We start from the raw sequence: 14884 nt of genomic DNA on the forward strand, positions 1-14884 counted from the left end.
GCTAAATAAACTTTTGAAAACACTTTAAATGGAAAACAATAATTTGAATGTAATGGATTTAAAAGTTCACGTTGTGGTTCATGGTCAGATTGAATGCAACCAAAAAACACGGTGGCAGTTAAAAAGCTGTGCCCATCCCAGTAGGAGCTCAACTGATAACCAGTAAACCGAAGCAGCCATTCAGTGTAAGAGCCAAAAGGTACTAAATGGTGCCTAGCCTTGCCACACATTTTCTTTTCACTTGAATTGGCCTTAGATGTGCTACAGTAAGTATTGGAACCGTTGTTTAGTAAATCTACGTTTAAGTGTGTTATACAGTATGTGTCTGTGTGTGTGTGTGTGTGTGTGTATGTACATACATACATACATATATGTATCACAGAGGAAAAGAGTGCACACTATAAGGCATGAGACAGATAAACAATTTAATCACAATATTAATGGCTAGCAAAACACTCAAATGTTAAAATGCCGTAAAATACATATAGGGGAAGGGGGGGGGTGGACAAGGCACGCAGAGTGATAAAAAGTTATATAGTCACCATACAGTATGTGAAGAATGACTTAAGTCCAAAAAAATTCTGGAAAACTGTATTTTGAAGACAGCATGTACAAGTGGAAATGTGGAGGATAATATGCTGTATTGATGGTGAAAATTACAGCGTCTACTCCACTCAGATCGGGAACAATCTTGTGTAGAGAAAGCTTGGAAACAACAAGGGCTTGCAAGTTCCACAGGGTAGCGAATAATGAAGGCAGATGGATTATTAGCCTCGCTTCGGCTGTTAGCAATTGTGAGAACGTTACTCTGTTGTCTCAGGTTCCATACACTGTTGATGAGGGTAAATAAATGTAGCAAGGCGTTCCTGCAGTAATGAATTGCTACAATGTAGCTATGTGAGCTGTATAAAACATCCAATAGGAAAACTTTTGCAAGCAGCTGAGCAAAAGACCGATCCAAGTCTCAGTTAACAGCACTGTGACGTAGATCCAACTTGTTTTGTCACCCTATCAGGTGACTTCATGAGGGAACCGTAGCAGGCACTCTGTGTGAGAGCCAAATGTACTAAATGGTGCCAAGCCTTGGCACACATTTTCTTTTCACTTGAATTGGTCTTAGATGTGCTACGTATTGGAACCGTTTAGTAAATCTAGGTGTGTGTGTGTGTGTGTGTGTGTGTGTGTGTGTGTGTGTGTGTGTGTGTGTGTGTGTGTGTGTGTGTGTGTGTGTGTGTGTGTGTGTGTGTGTGTATACACACACACAGGGCTTGACAAATTTAAAAAAAAAAAAAAAAAAGCTACTTGCCCACTGACCCCGCCCCCAATCTAAAAAAAATGGAATACTGCAATAGAATAAGTCACATGTCTCTGACAGGTCTGCAACCCTGTCTTTCTCCATGTACTCTGAGCATTCAATGCTTCACAACTACATTCATTAAAAACATTTGTGTTAGTCATTTTTTTTATTTACGTATATTGCCTTTTAAGTCATAGGCGAGAGAAACTTCACCCGCTCATGCCTCCATTACTGAGCCTAAACAGAATGCCCTTTCATTTTCTGAGCATAAACAGAATGCAGGGTGATTATGGGTGCTTGGGTATGATCGGCAATCGTATCTGTAATGAATCCAACTTTTTATATATGAAATAAACACATTTATTTTGTGAACTGCCTGTGTGGCCATATGCTGCACATTTGACCCCCTTCACACCTAGACAGGCCTGCAACAGTACTGTTGCACTGTAAGCAATCCCCCGTCATCGTCGGCCCCAAATAGACGCAATAGAATGTTGACCCGACCGCTCATCCTAGGTACTCCTAAGCATTTGGCGTAATATTGTGCAAGTATCCCCCTCTGCACATCATACAGCTTTCCCCCCCCCCCTGTACACCTCCCATGTTTCTAATCTACACAGTATGTGACACTAAAGTCTATAAATACAAAAATTCCCATGATACTTAGTGTGAGCATACGCAGTAGGACATAGATCTGTGACCCGGATGTAGTCAGTTTCCACTTCCTGGAAATCGGAAGATTGAAAACACAGAAAGTGAGCTGCAGCAGAGGGAGATCAGAGTCCCACCTGCAGGTAAAATGCACTCGCCCCAGGCGAGTGGGCAAGTGCACTTGTCGAGCCCTGTACACACACACACACACACACACACACTACCTACCTACAGCAACTGGATCTCGTCATCCTACTTAAACCAATACATCCTCTGGAACAGAATCTCTATCCGCTTTCATGCTGAATTTCTATCCGCTTACATGCTGACTTGCCATGAAAACTTAAGATTCAGAAACATCAAAATACAAAATACATAGTGGTGGCGTAACTAAAAGCGAGGTTATGCGGAAAATGGCTAGGACGCAAAGCATTTTGCTTTACAACATTGTAACGTACCATGTACAACTGCACTTCCTAAAGGAACATTTGGAATACATACATCTATAATACAATACATACAAACATTAAGGAGCTTAAAATGTAAGTTCATTATAAAATATTCAAAAACATATTCTAAGTTGGTTCAAGTAGCAATCCTGCTGGTCTTAGCTCCTCTCTGATGTTGCAGCTTCATGTGACGCAGGTGATTTAAACCAACATTTTGTTTTTCCTGCAGGGGACAGAAACACTGGTACCTTCACCAATAAGTATATTTGGAACCAAGGGGTCCTCTGAGGAAAGAAATTGTACAGTTCAGGCCCAAGGCTCCTATCCTGATAAAATGGCTGCTGCCATTCTCACTCATTAAGACAATAGAGGCTGCAACAGTAACAGCTGATGCCAGTGAAATAACAAAAAGGTGAAAACTCAGCAATAAATGAAGATTTAGACAACATAAAAAGTAAAAAAAACCTATTAGTAATAAGTTATTTTTATGGGGGCGGGGCGAAAGATTGCCACTTTAAATACAATATTATATGCCTTGCTTGTTTTGCTCACCTGTTTGTTGGGATGGAACTTATCATAACCCAAGACAAGATTTGGATCTATATTGTGCAAAAGCAGGTCAGTTGGTTTGAATGGAACAGAGAAGCCATTCACAGAGAGACAGAAATCTGTTGTGATCCACAGGTATGGGGCATTGGCATCAACAAAGATGTACTAAAAGAACAAAGAAGAACAAAGGTTCAGCTTAAAAACAATTGGATCATAAGAATTTACTCCCCTAACAATATGCAGGCGAATGAAAATGTGAGAACCGCGAGTTACAGTACAGCAGTTTTAAAACAATGTATGCCATGTCACAATAATAAATCAAGAACAGGAAAATAAAGTTAATTTATCTTAAAAGTGCAGCTTACTTGTTTAACCAGTTAATTAGCAAGCATGTTTGTGATCTGTGAAGGGATGCTTACCTATGTTTAATGTAGTGTTATCTGTCATATTACTGTATATATGCATTATTATAACTAATTTTAAATACATGGGGCACAGATCATCAGTTCCACCCAACCAAGGAGAGCTTCATTTTAGTTTGATGGACAGGTCTATTTTCCGGCTTAAAACCTCTACAAATTGACACAGGAAAAGTAAAAAAACAATTTAAAAAAGGGGGGGGGGGGGTAGGAAAGGGGTATGGATAATTCTGACTGTACACTATGATTTATCTTTAACCCTTTGGGTGCCCCAAGTAGCAGCTAATACATCATGTGGGCTGATGCTTCAGGGCTCCATGACATAGCATCTACATCATAATCTAATGACTAGTTTTCGTAGGAGAGATCTCATTCTTGAACACGATTTTACAGGAAGTGGAAAGTAAGAGGAATCCTCTTCTGCGATAAGTGACTAAGCAAATCACACAATCAATACTGAGAAGCGATCACGTGATAGTGAGTGCTGGCACTCAAGGGGTTAAAGAGGCAGACCCTTCTAGGGCCACGTGAACTAATGGTATTTGTATTTTCAATAGATTTTTTTTAAAAGCCATTGACACCATCTATAAAGCAATCATACAATTAAAAGTACTTTAAAAGATATATATATTTATTTTTTTACTTTTCTCCATACATGTTTGCAATCTTTACTGAAACTCTTTTTGTAATAAAGCGGCTTGTAAATGGTTGTATTGACAAACAGATTGTTGACTCACACTTTGTCCCTTTTTTCTTTTGTGTTTCTAATAATGGCAGGAATAATTAATCAAGAGATCATGGGAAAGAATAATTGCAGGTGTAACATGGCTGGTCCTGTTGCTTCTCTGCCTCCTGTCACACAAGCCCTGATAGGTTTGCAGGCTGTGACAGAATGATCTAGGGCTATTGACCCCCCCACCCTTCTGATATCCTCTGATTGACAGAAGAGGAGGTGACATGCTGTGTGTGTAGCCAAAAGTGGAACAGACACTACACCATCCCTCCCCCATTTTGATATCATGGGGACGTGCTAAAAGTTAGTGAGGCAGTCCAGTCTGGAGTTTGAGACTTTAGGAAGGGCTGTGTGTCTCTCCTATCAGGGATGAGCGTGCCCACTCCAGCCCCTAGGGGGCTTGTGAACATTTGCTGCCACAAAGGCTTCAAGACAAACACTTAGGCCTCAATATGACCTGAGGTGCATGCACCACCCTGATGCCTGGAAACCTCTGATCAGCATCTGCACCGCTGTAATGCCAGTGACTGCACAATAAAGCCCCTTGTTTTATATATCCCTGCCCGAGTCTGCAGTAACTGGGCAGGGGTATGAGAGACTGTGCTACAGTGGAACCTATCTACAGGACTACTGGATACCCAATGAAGCTGGAGGCGCGGACACCTAACCCAGATGACACCAAAAGCCTGTCTTGATCTCCAACCCATCGCAGATCAACTCGGCTATCCTGACCCTCACAGGTATGCGCACCACAAAACACCTGTAGCTGAAGCAGCATCTCTAGAGGATGGGGGTACATGTGCAACACAGGATAACAAATGAATTTAACTTCAAATAAAAAAAGAAACCTCTTCATTTTTACCCAAGAAACAAAATATGAGTGGACATTTTACTTTAGGGAAGATTTAATTTTTGTAAGGAAGCCAACTTCACTGAAGTTGTTTTTTTGCCCGCTACGTGAGACTGCCCTTTAAACTAATGTTTATCACATCTGAGTGGTGTGAATTAAAACAACCATTCTTTGTATACACACTTGATTACATACATTTTCCAGATTCAAAGCCGTGATAAACACAACAACACATTTATCAAAGTAAAGCAGTTATCTTTGATAAATCTGCTACTGTTTTACTACATACTTTCTGTCCCAATTTTTCAACCAAGAGACCTTGATAAATAACTCAATAACGTTCATTGTAATCCTACTTCATCAACTTGTTGGCCTTCTGTCATAAATATGATGAACTATTAAACCATCTCCTACAAAGCAAACATGTTTCTGAGTAATAACAAGATAGAAATATTCAACACAAATAAACAAGGAGAAAAAATACAGGTGCATTACCCTCTTGTTATCAGCAGGACTGTGAAAGAACTGAGCCACAGCCACAACACTAGTATTTCCAGCAGGAAAACTGAATTCCTCAGAGATTTTCTTGAAGGTCTTTCCATAATCATAGGACACATAAACCTGCAACAAAAAAAGTGCAATTTTTAGGTTGCCTTTGACAAATATTATTAAACATAATTTCAGTTTTTAAATTAAAAAAAAAAAAAAAAAAAGGATAAACAAAGGTATTGTTATAAGAAAAAACAAACATACTTTGCCCAAATTGGTAATGTGATATACAGCAATTAATTAAAAAACACTACTACTACAAGGTGTGGCAATTAATTTCACCTTTGCCTAGAACCCCATCAGGGGCTCAGCTATAGCCCGGGCAACGCCCGGGGACCCGAGCGCCTGTGCTTTTGGGGGGCCTGCTCAGGGCCGCTGACTGGTGGAAGAGCCGAGACATTTGGCCCAGCATTCTAGCCGTCGACCACAGAAGTCAGGGCCCCCTCCTCCTCCGGCTCCTTAACAGCAACTTGCTGTCTGGATCGGGAGATGTGAGCGGTGAGCGGGAGTAGGGGGTGGGGGTTGCAAGAGCAGGCAGCAGAAGCTGGGAGTGGAACTGAGGCTGAGAGCTGCAGAGCTCTGCCTGCCACTGCTCTCCATGACATCAGGGAGAGGAGTTACCATGTGCTGCTGTGGGAAGGTATGCTGTGTGTGTTTGTGTGTCAGTTGTGTGTGTGTGTTTCAGTCTGTCAGTGTGCTAGTATCCTGTGTGTGTTTGTGTGTAAATTTGTTAGTTACAGTTTGATCTGTCAGTGTGCTATTTGTGCTTCAGTGTTCTTTACACAGTCTATAGTTAACTATATTAAAATAAGTTACTGTGCAGTGTGCTGTACACCACTCTTTCAACCACTTGTGTGTGGGGTGGGGAGGGGGGGAAGAGGTTATTGTAGTGTGCGTGTAGGTGGTTATTCTAATTTGTGTATGGTGGGGGGGGGGGTACTGTATTGCAGAGGGTGAATTGTATGTGTGTGTGGGGAAATTGTATGTATGTGGCCAGGGGGTGGAGGGGAGGATTGAGGGAGCTGGATTGAGGGTGGAAGGGGGTGGGGGGGTTTACTCAGTGATAGCCATGGAGGGGGTGCAAGAGGGGGAGAGAAATACATGAGGAGTGGGGTGAACAGAGCAAAGTGTGCAGGTGTAAAAGCAGGGGGGGGGGCTTGCAGGGACACCAACAAGCTGGGGGGATGGGAGGGAAACTCTAAAACATGTTCACTCATGATGGGGCCCAGAAAAAATATTTGCCCGTGGGCCCGCGCATGTCTAGCTACGCCACTGAATCCCATACAGTGTTTATAGCTGCGGTTATATTTCACAGATCACAACAATAGGGTGAATAACAAGATTTGATTCTGGAAGACCCTGGTTATCCTAGTTTAACAACACACAGAACCCCAAGGTTATCCTAGTTTAACCTGCAATATATTTTTATCGGTTTTCTATTTTCTCAACTGCATCATAAAATGTGTATCTTCTCTACAAACACATTGTTTGTTCTAATAGGTACATCATTACATAGTGTACGAGATTGGGAAAAAAGTCATATGTTCATAGAGTTAACCCTATGTTACATTTAGATGACATAGTTGCTTATGCTATATTCGTATGTATAGTATATTGATCCAGAGGAAGGCAAACAAAAAAAAAACAGGGGAAAAAATAAATCCTTTCTGACTCCAGTAAAGGCAATCAGATTTCTCGCTTGACCAAGATGCTTCTCTTACTTATTTAGAATATCCCTGTATACCTTTTCTTATACATATCTATTGTATCTGCTGTCACAGTCTCCATAGGTAATGAATTCCACATTTTAACTGCCCTTACTTTAAAGAACTCTTTCCTTTGATTTCCTCCAATCTCAAGGGATGCTCCCGTGTCCTTTGTACTGCCCTTGGGATGAATAGTTTCATTGAAAGTCCTGAATAGAGTTGTATACAGTTCTATCTGCTCTAAGCCTCTTTTCCAGTGTAAACAAATCTAATTTAACTAACCTTTTCTCATAAAATCAGACCTTCCATTCCCTTTCTTTTGGTGGCTCTTCTCTGTATTTTTTCCAGTTCAATGCCTTTCATATGGAGTGGTGCCCTAAACTAGCGGTGCGCAAACTCCCTGCGCCTGCGCACTCCTTACCTGCTGCCTCCTCGGTCGCAACCCCGTCGCCTCAAATGACGCGGTGAGGTCATGTGACCCACGGCGTCATTTGACGTCACGTCTCCATGGAAACGTGTGGACAAAAAGCCGGTAAGTAAATTTACAGAGGTCACGCGCTCTAAGCACGGGGTCTCTGTAACCACCGTGCGACCCTCACCCCCCCCCCCAATAAAGTCTCGTGCCCCCAGCACCCCAGTTTGCGCTCCGCTGCCCTAAACTGTACTCCATATTCAAGGTGTGTTCTTATTAATGCTTTATAGATGGCCATAATTATGTTTACTTCCCTTCCACCCATTGCCTGTTTAATGCAAGATAAGATGTTGTTTGCCTTTGCAGCTACTGCATGACATTGGGCACTACTGTTATTTTGTAAATCGCGTGTTTATTCCTGTTTCCCAAATGCATAACCTGACATTTATCTGTATTAATTCGCTTCATCCAAAGCCTGTTTAATTTGCCTTTGCAGCTACTGCCTGACATTAAGGAGTTTTGCCAAGCCTTTAATCTGCATTGCATATTTTTTCCACACACAGACACTTAGTTGGAGTTTTTAAATGTTAAAAGTTGCAAAAAATTAAAAAAAAAAAAAAAAATAAGTGAAGTTGCACCGAATAAAACCTTTTTATTTTTCAGTTTATTAGCAAAAATGCAATTCATATGCTTATCTCTGTTGGCAGTAAGTTTGCTGCGGTAGCTTGCCATTTGCATGTGCCATGTAATTCTTTTAAATCATTAAGTAAAACAAATACACATTTTAATTAATGACAACTTCAAAGTAGTGTTTATATACAGCCATCTGCTGTGAACCATCTGCAAAATTTGTGTGCAAATGTTCATGCTGTGCATTTCATAAAATGTACTGCGAGTAAACAAGATTTACATGGCATGTACACTGTTGCAGGGAGAAGGCAACTACACGTGTATTATCTGAATAGGCTGGTTTATTCAGCCACAAAACTTGGAACATAAAAAGAGCTTCATTCAGCATGTGTGAAAAGTAACAAAAAAACAGCTTAGAACAGTCCAGTTAAAGCTGCACTTCAGTCAATATCCTGAATGTGTGTTTTTTTTTTTTAAATAAATCAGTTCTGTAGTAAGAAAAAATACTTTTAGCATTTTCTGTTTTTAAAAAAACAACTTGGAAAGACCAATTTTATTGTATTCTATTTTAACAACCATTTACTAAGGCACTGCCCCTTCATGTTCTGTCACAAGCCCTGGCACACCCCTTTGTCAGCCCTGCCTCCCTCTAGCACATGTCAGTGCAGGAGTGCTCATGAATATTCATGAGCTTCCACTGAGTGACAGAAGCAGAGGAAAAACATATGCCATATCTAAAGCTGTTGCCAAATTTCGACGATCAATACATGGACAACGAATTGACTGGTAGCTATACAGTTCTTTAGGTAAATAGAGATTGCCCACATGAAACTATTGAATTAAAAAATAAATAAAAATAAAAAAAAGACTGAACTGCAGCTTTAATTATCCAGCCTTTTCTGAAGCTGGAATTAACCAGGTCACTGCTGGATTCCAGAGATATACATAGATCTCCCAGGCATAATGTTGGGATAGAGAATTCACCCTGTTACATAAACAGTGGATCAATTACTAAATCTTTTACACTTTACTTCCCATGCCTAATAATCCTGCCTTTTTATTATTATTTTCTAGAACACAAATTGTTTTAAGTAAAGTAGCATAAACTGCAGTTTATTTTCATAAAGATCCAACTGGAAATCAATTTTGTTCTCATAAAACAGATCACCACTAACTATACCTATTTTGCAAACATTACATACACTTTCTTTTTATGCCCTGTACTATTTAAAGCACCAATGCATTTTTAAAAACATTTTTTATTTACCTTCATAGATTTAGAGGGTCCCGCTCAGCGCAAACATATTGTAGTTTGTTTTTATAAAAACGCTGACCCGGGTGGTCATAATGACCTCCCACCCGGAACATTTTACACCACACTCCATGGGTTTAACCCTGCGGGACCCCTCGGGTCTTTAATTAACCCTCCCCCTTAAAAAAAAAAAGTCCAATGCATTATGATCTGGGCTGAACTAAAACCATTTTTTTTGTTTCAGAAATGCTCTTTTTGATCTTTTCTATTGCTCAATTAAATTATGTTTCCAAATTAATATTTCTCAAATTGAAAAGTGCTTTGTTACCACAATAAAAGAAAAATAGTAAGGGAAACGGAATCTTAAAAAAAAAAAATAAAAAAAAAAAATGGACAATACGAAACAGTGTTTCTCAACTGGGGTTACGCTGCACCCTGGGCTTCTGTGAGAGCCTCAAAAAGGTTCTGCGGGATTTCCCCGATCTCCCAGAGCAGGGAGACAGCACAGCTGGTGTTAGGGGGCTGGGTAGTTTCCTCTATCATGGTTGGCTGCATTACCCAGCAGCAGCCAATCAGGAGGAGCTGTCAGGAGACTGCGGTGTGTGTGGTCAAGCAGTGGAAGAAGCAGCATGGACTGTAGAGACAAGAAGTGAGGCTGCGTGTCTCTGTCCTGTGTTTGTTTGTTCTGTTGTGTGTATTTTCTGCGACTTCCCTTCCCCCAACCCCCGACTCCTGTGATTCCCCTGCCCCCCCCCGACTCCTGTGACTCCCCTGCCCCCCTATTCCTGTGACTCCCATTCCCTCCCCCCCACTCCTGTGACTCCTCTGCCCCCCCCCCCTCCCCCAACTCCCTTGTTCCCCTCTGACCGTCTGTCTGTCTCGGAATTTAAATATATGAAAGCCTGATTACCATGGGGCACGCGAGTGCATCAAACGCAAGTTTTAAGCATACTAATTTGTTTCAACACAGATTTACACTATATTGCGCTTTAATTTTCATTTCATACATATTTTCTTGAGAATTTTGCGCGTAATTAGTTATTGGAACGCTTTCAATCCTTCCAACGTCTGTAGCGACAGCACAAATAACTCTTGTAATGATGACAATCTACATAGTGCTTTACGTGACAGGTACAATAAAAATACTGTCCTCAAGAGCTTACACTAATTGTGTTGCCCAGGGAGATGAACGGACTTGCCCAAAAAGAGCCAACAATGGGATTCAAACTGGGTTCACATGCTTCAAAGGCAGTGTCCTTATCACTAAGCAACTCAAACTACAGTATTCCCATTTCTCTTAACATAACCTCAACAAGGTGAGCAAAAGAGGTATCGTGCTTTAGAAGATGCCTGAGCAATAGGTAATAAACTTAAATGTGTGTAATGCACCAATGTTCCCCTCCCCTGATTTTTAACTTTATGTCAGCTTCACAAAGTACAATATGACTTACAGAAAATCCAATAAAGCAAGATGACCACATTACAGAGTAAAGCTTGTCTGCATCACAGCAAAGGTGTTTAAAATACGAGATAATTAGGGTAAGCAAGAGTCAACAGTTTAGACAGATTGAAGAAACATGGACAGGAGAGCAGGCCCATATCCCTAATCAATACTGATATTAAAATATACGCTAAACTATTGGCCAATAGATTATGTCTAATCCTACCCAGACTTATACACCCAGATCAGGTCGGATTCATTAAAGGCAGACAGGCAGCGGACAATACCCGGCGATTTATTGATCTGATACAATTGGCCACTAAAAATAACACACAAAGTATGCTGTTAAGTCTGGATGCAGAAAAAGCTTTTGATAGGATAGACTGGCCTTACCTGAAGGAGACGCTTGCGGCATTTGGCTTTGGGGATCAGGTGAGTAGAGCGATTCTCTCGCTGTACTCAGGACCTACCGCCAGGGTAATACACCAGGGCTTTCCATCTCTCCCCTTTCAAATTAAGAGTGGCACGAGACAGGGATTCCCATTATCCCCTTTCCTGTTCGCTCTATGTATAGAACCACTGGCGGCGCAAATTAGAGGCAACCCGGACATCTCAGGGTTAAACGTATATTCTCAAACATATAAAGCGGCCCTGTACGCAGATGATATCCTACTAATTATCTCAAAGCCCCTCACCTCCTTGCCAAACCTATTGGATTTATTGGACAGATTCTCGAGCATTTCGGGATTTAAAATAAATCAAGCTAAATCTGAAGCCCTCAACATCAATCTCCCTAGACACGTAGAGAAGTTATTGCAACTGAATTTTAACTTCCACTGGCAACAGAAATACATAAAATATCTAGGAGTCCACATAGCCAAGAACACCAAAGACATCTACAATGCAAATTACCCCAACCTAATTCGGACGTTGATAGCTGACCTCCATAAATGGTCCTCTATACGAATATCCAGGATAGGTAGGATACATAGCGTCAAAATGAACCTACTCCCCCGTATCCTATACCTTTTCCAGACGTTACCAGTGCCACTCAGACTGAAGGATTTGCTCTCACTTCAGTCTGCAATCTCTAAATTTATCTGGGGAGGGAAAAAACCGAGAGTCAACAAATTAAATATGAAAAGATCTGTCCTAGCAGGGGGCCTAGCGGTACCCTGCCTGCTCTCATATTACAAAGCGGCTCAATTAAGCCAAATTGTTCAATGGCAATCCAGTCCACATTTAAAACGGTGGGCGGAATTAGAGAGTGCTGCCTGCGCTCCTTTAAAAATACGCAACTTGATTTGGCTACCTAAAACAGCACGACGATCTGCTGACATGCCGCTTTCCTCAATGACCAACTCGTTGTCTATCTGGGAGGCTAATAAGACTAAATACTCTCTCACAACGAGTAATTCTTCGATGTCCCCAATTTGGAACAATCCCAAGTTCGCTCCTGGCCTTCTGGAGGGAGATGCATCAATTTGGAAACAAAAAGGTTATATACGAATTAAAGATCTGGAGGGTTACAATAGCAAGATTAAAACGTTTGATCACGTCAGAGAAGAAAAAGATATACCCCACTCAGAATTTTTTAGGTACCTCCAGCTTCGAGCATTTTATAACAAATTTGCCCCATACCCCCCCCCCCCCCCCCTGACGTCATTCGAAAAGCTCTGTCTGGCAGAGACCGACACAAAGGGACTCACATCACAATTGTACAAGGAAGTAGTTGATTCTGCGAGCTCTAGACAGCAGCCACCGTCATTTGGAACCCAATGGGAAAGAGACCTGGGAGAGACATTAGAAGATGACGAGTGGAACACTAATTATCTGGCCACAGCAAAAAGCTCCATATGTACCGCACTAAAGGAGAACGCATATAAGGTCCTAATGCGGTGGTACCTCACCCCAATGAAATTAGCCAAGTTTGTGCCTGGATCCTCCTCACTATGCCCCCGGCAGTGCGGAGGATCGGCCGATCTGTTACATATGCTGTGGTCTTGCCCGCGGATCTCCCCACTATGGGAAGAAATTAGACATTGGATACAGAGAGTCTTCAACCTCACTATTCCCCCAGACCCATGGCTATTCCTCTTGAATAGACCACTAACGGGCCTGTCCAAAGCAAACAATAAACTAATAGCACATTTTGCAATAGCCACACGGAGCGAGATAGCAGCACTATGGAAACGCCCCGAAATTCCAAGTATCCCAAAGATTCGAAATCGATTGTGGTTTATCTGCCAGATGGAAAAGTTGACGAGTCTAGTTAACGACACTGGTACCAATTATCTCAAAGTATGGACGCCTTGGCTGGCGCAGACGGATATCCCCGGGGTTGAGAGGAACACAATCTGGCTGTGATAGATGCAGGTGCGTTCTCCTTTAGGAGCGGAAACTCAGCTCACGACGACTACACAGACAAATAGACAGAACGCCTACAGAGGCGTTAAACTGGAGAGGACGCAACCCACAAAGAACCTTACTAGGAGCGGTGAAGAGACCTAGCACGAGTCGATGCTCCTCTTCCGGCCGCGCCACCCCTTTACTCCCTTCCTACCCACCTCCTTTTTTTTTCATTTTTTTTTTTTTTTCTTTATTGATTTTGTGTTTGTCAATTTGAATCAATCATACTATGTGAATTATGTTATTATCTTTATTGCTAGTCTACCCAAAATAATCCGGTCGAGTAGGGCCCGAAAAACCGGGATATGTCTCACGAGCTGACATACGGTACTGTCTATAGCGGAGATTAACACTAAAAATGAATGTAATGTATACTGTATTCTGTATCACTTGTTTGGAAAAATGCAATAAAATCTAAGTTACAAAAAAAAAGGAGAGCAGGAGGATGAACAAAAGAAGCAAAGAGAAATGCCAGAAAATAAGTATGAATAATTGACTGGATGAATGGAAGAATGAAAGATATTAAGAGACAAATTTAGAAAGAGAATGGATGTATGAAACAGATTAATGTATAAAGGAAGGAAATCCATTTTTTAAGTATAAAGTCTTGTGTGCACACATATGCATGCATTATCTAGATCAGGGGTGGGGAACGTCCGGCCCGCGGGCCGTATAAGGCCCGCGAAGTCATTTGGTCCGGCCCCCGGGAAGCCTGCAAGAATGGTTTTAAAAAAAAAAAAAAAATTTAAACTCCCCCTTTCCTGATTGGCTGCCCGTGCTGTCACTCTGCCAAGCTTTTTTTTTTTTTTTGGTCCGCCTTTTCCTACAGCACTGCTCCCCTCCCTTCTCTCCTCCAGTAATGCCGGCTCCTTAGGCTCCGCCCCTCTGTCCCTCCCTTTAGGCTCCGCGGGCCTGCCAGTCTCTCAGCTACACTGGCTACCTACAGTATGTTGCTCCAGCAGCCCATCCCCAGGCCCCAGGTAACCCACATGCCCCCTTATACCCCCTCCCAGGCACCTTATCCACCCCAAGGGGGGAGAGGCCATATTTTTGTGTGTTTGCAGAGGTGGGCTTATTGTGTGTCTGTCTCTGTCATTGTGTGTGTGTGTGTGTGTGTGTGTGTGTCTGTGTGTGTGTCTGTCTCTGTCATTGTGTGTTTGTGTGTGTGTCAATGTCACTGTGTGTGTGTGTGTGTGTGTGTGTGTGTGTTTGTGTGTGTGTCAATGTCACTGTGTGTGTGTGTGTGTGTGTGTGTGTGTGTGTGTGTGTGTGTGTGTGTGTGTGTGTTTGTGTGTGTGTCAATGTCACTGTGTGTGTGTGTGTGTGTGTGTGTGTGTGTGTGTGTGTGTGTGTGTGTGTGTGTGTGTGTCAATGTCACTGTGTGTGTGTGTGTGTGTGTGTGTGTGTGTGTGTGTGTGTGTGTGTGTGTGTGTGTGTGTGTGTGTGTGTGTGTGTGTGTGTGTGTGTGTGTGTCAATGTCAGTGTGTGTGTGTGTGTGTGTGTGTGTGTGTGTGTGTGTGTGTGTGTGTGTGAGTGT

The 14884-nt window shown here is 42.0% G+C and overlaps 1 protein-coding gene across 3 annotated transcripts in view; it reads right to left on the bottom strand.

The window, feature by feature from the left end:
* SORL1 (sortilin related receptor 1) overlaps positions 1–14884 on the bottom strand; it is a 231647-nt gene that overhangs the window by 171716 nt on the left and 45047 nt on the right. For all 3 annotated transcript variants that reach the window (XM_075604362.1, XM_075604363.1, XM_075604361.1), the window contains exons 3-4: positions 5444–5569; positions 2950–3111 (exon numbers count right to left, since the gene is read on the bottom strand). In XM_075604362.1, coding sequence (XP_075460477.1) covers positions 2950–3111; positions 5444–5569 — 288 coding nt within the window. The remainder of the gene's footprint in view (positions 1–2949; positions 3112–5443; positions 5570–14884) is intronic.

This window comes from Ascaphus truei, chromosome 6 (genome assembly GCF_040206685.1).
Source record: "Ascaphus truei isolate aAscTru1 chromosome 6, aAscTru1.hap1, whole genome shotgun sequence".
Classification (NCBI taxonomy): domain Eukaryota; kingdom Metazoa; phylum Chordata; class Amphibia; order Anura; family Ascaphidae; genus Ascaphus; species Ascaphus truei.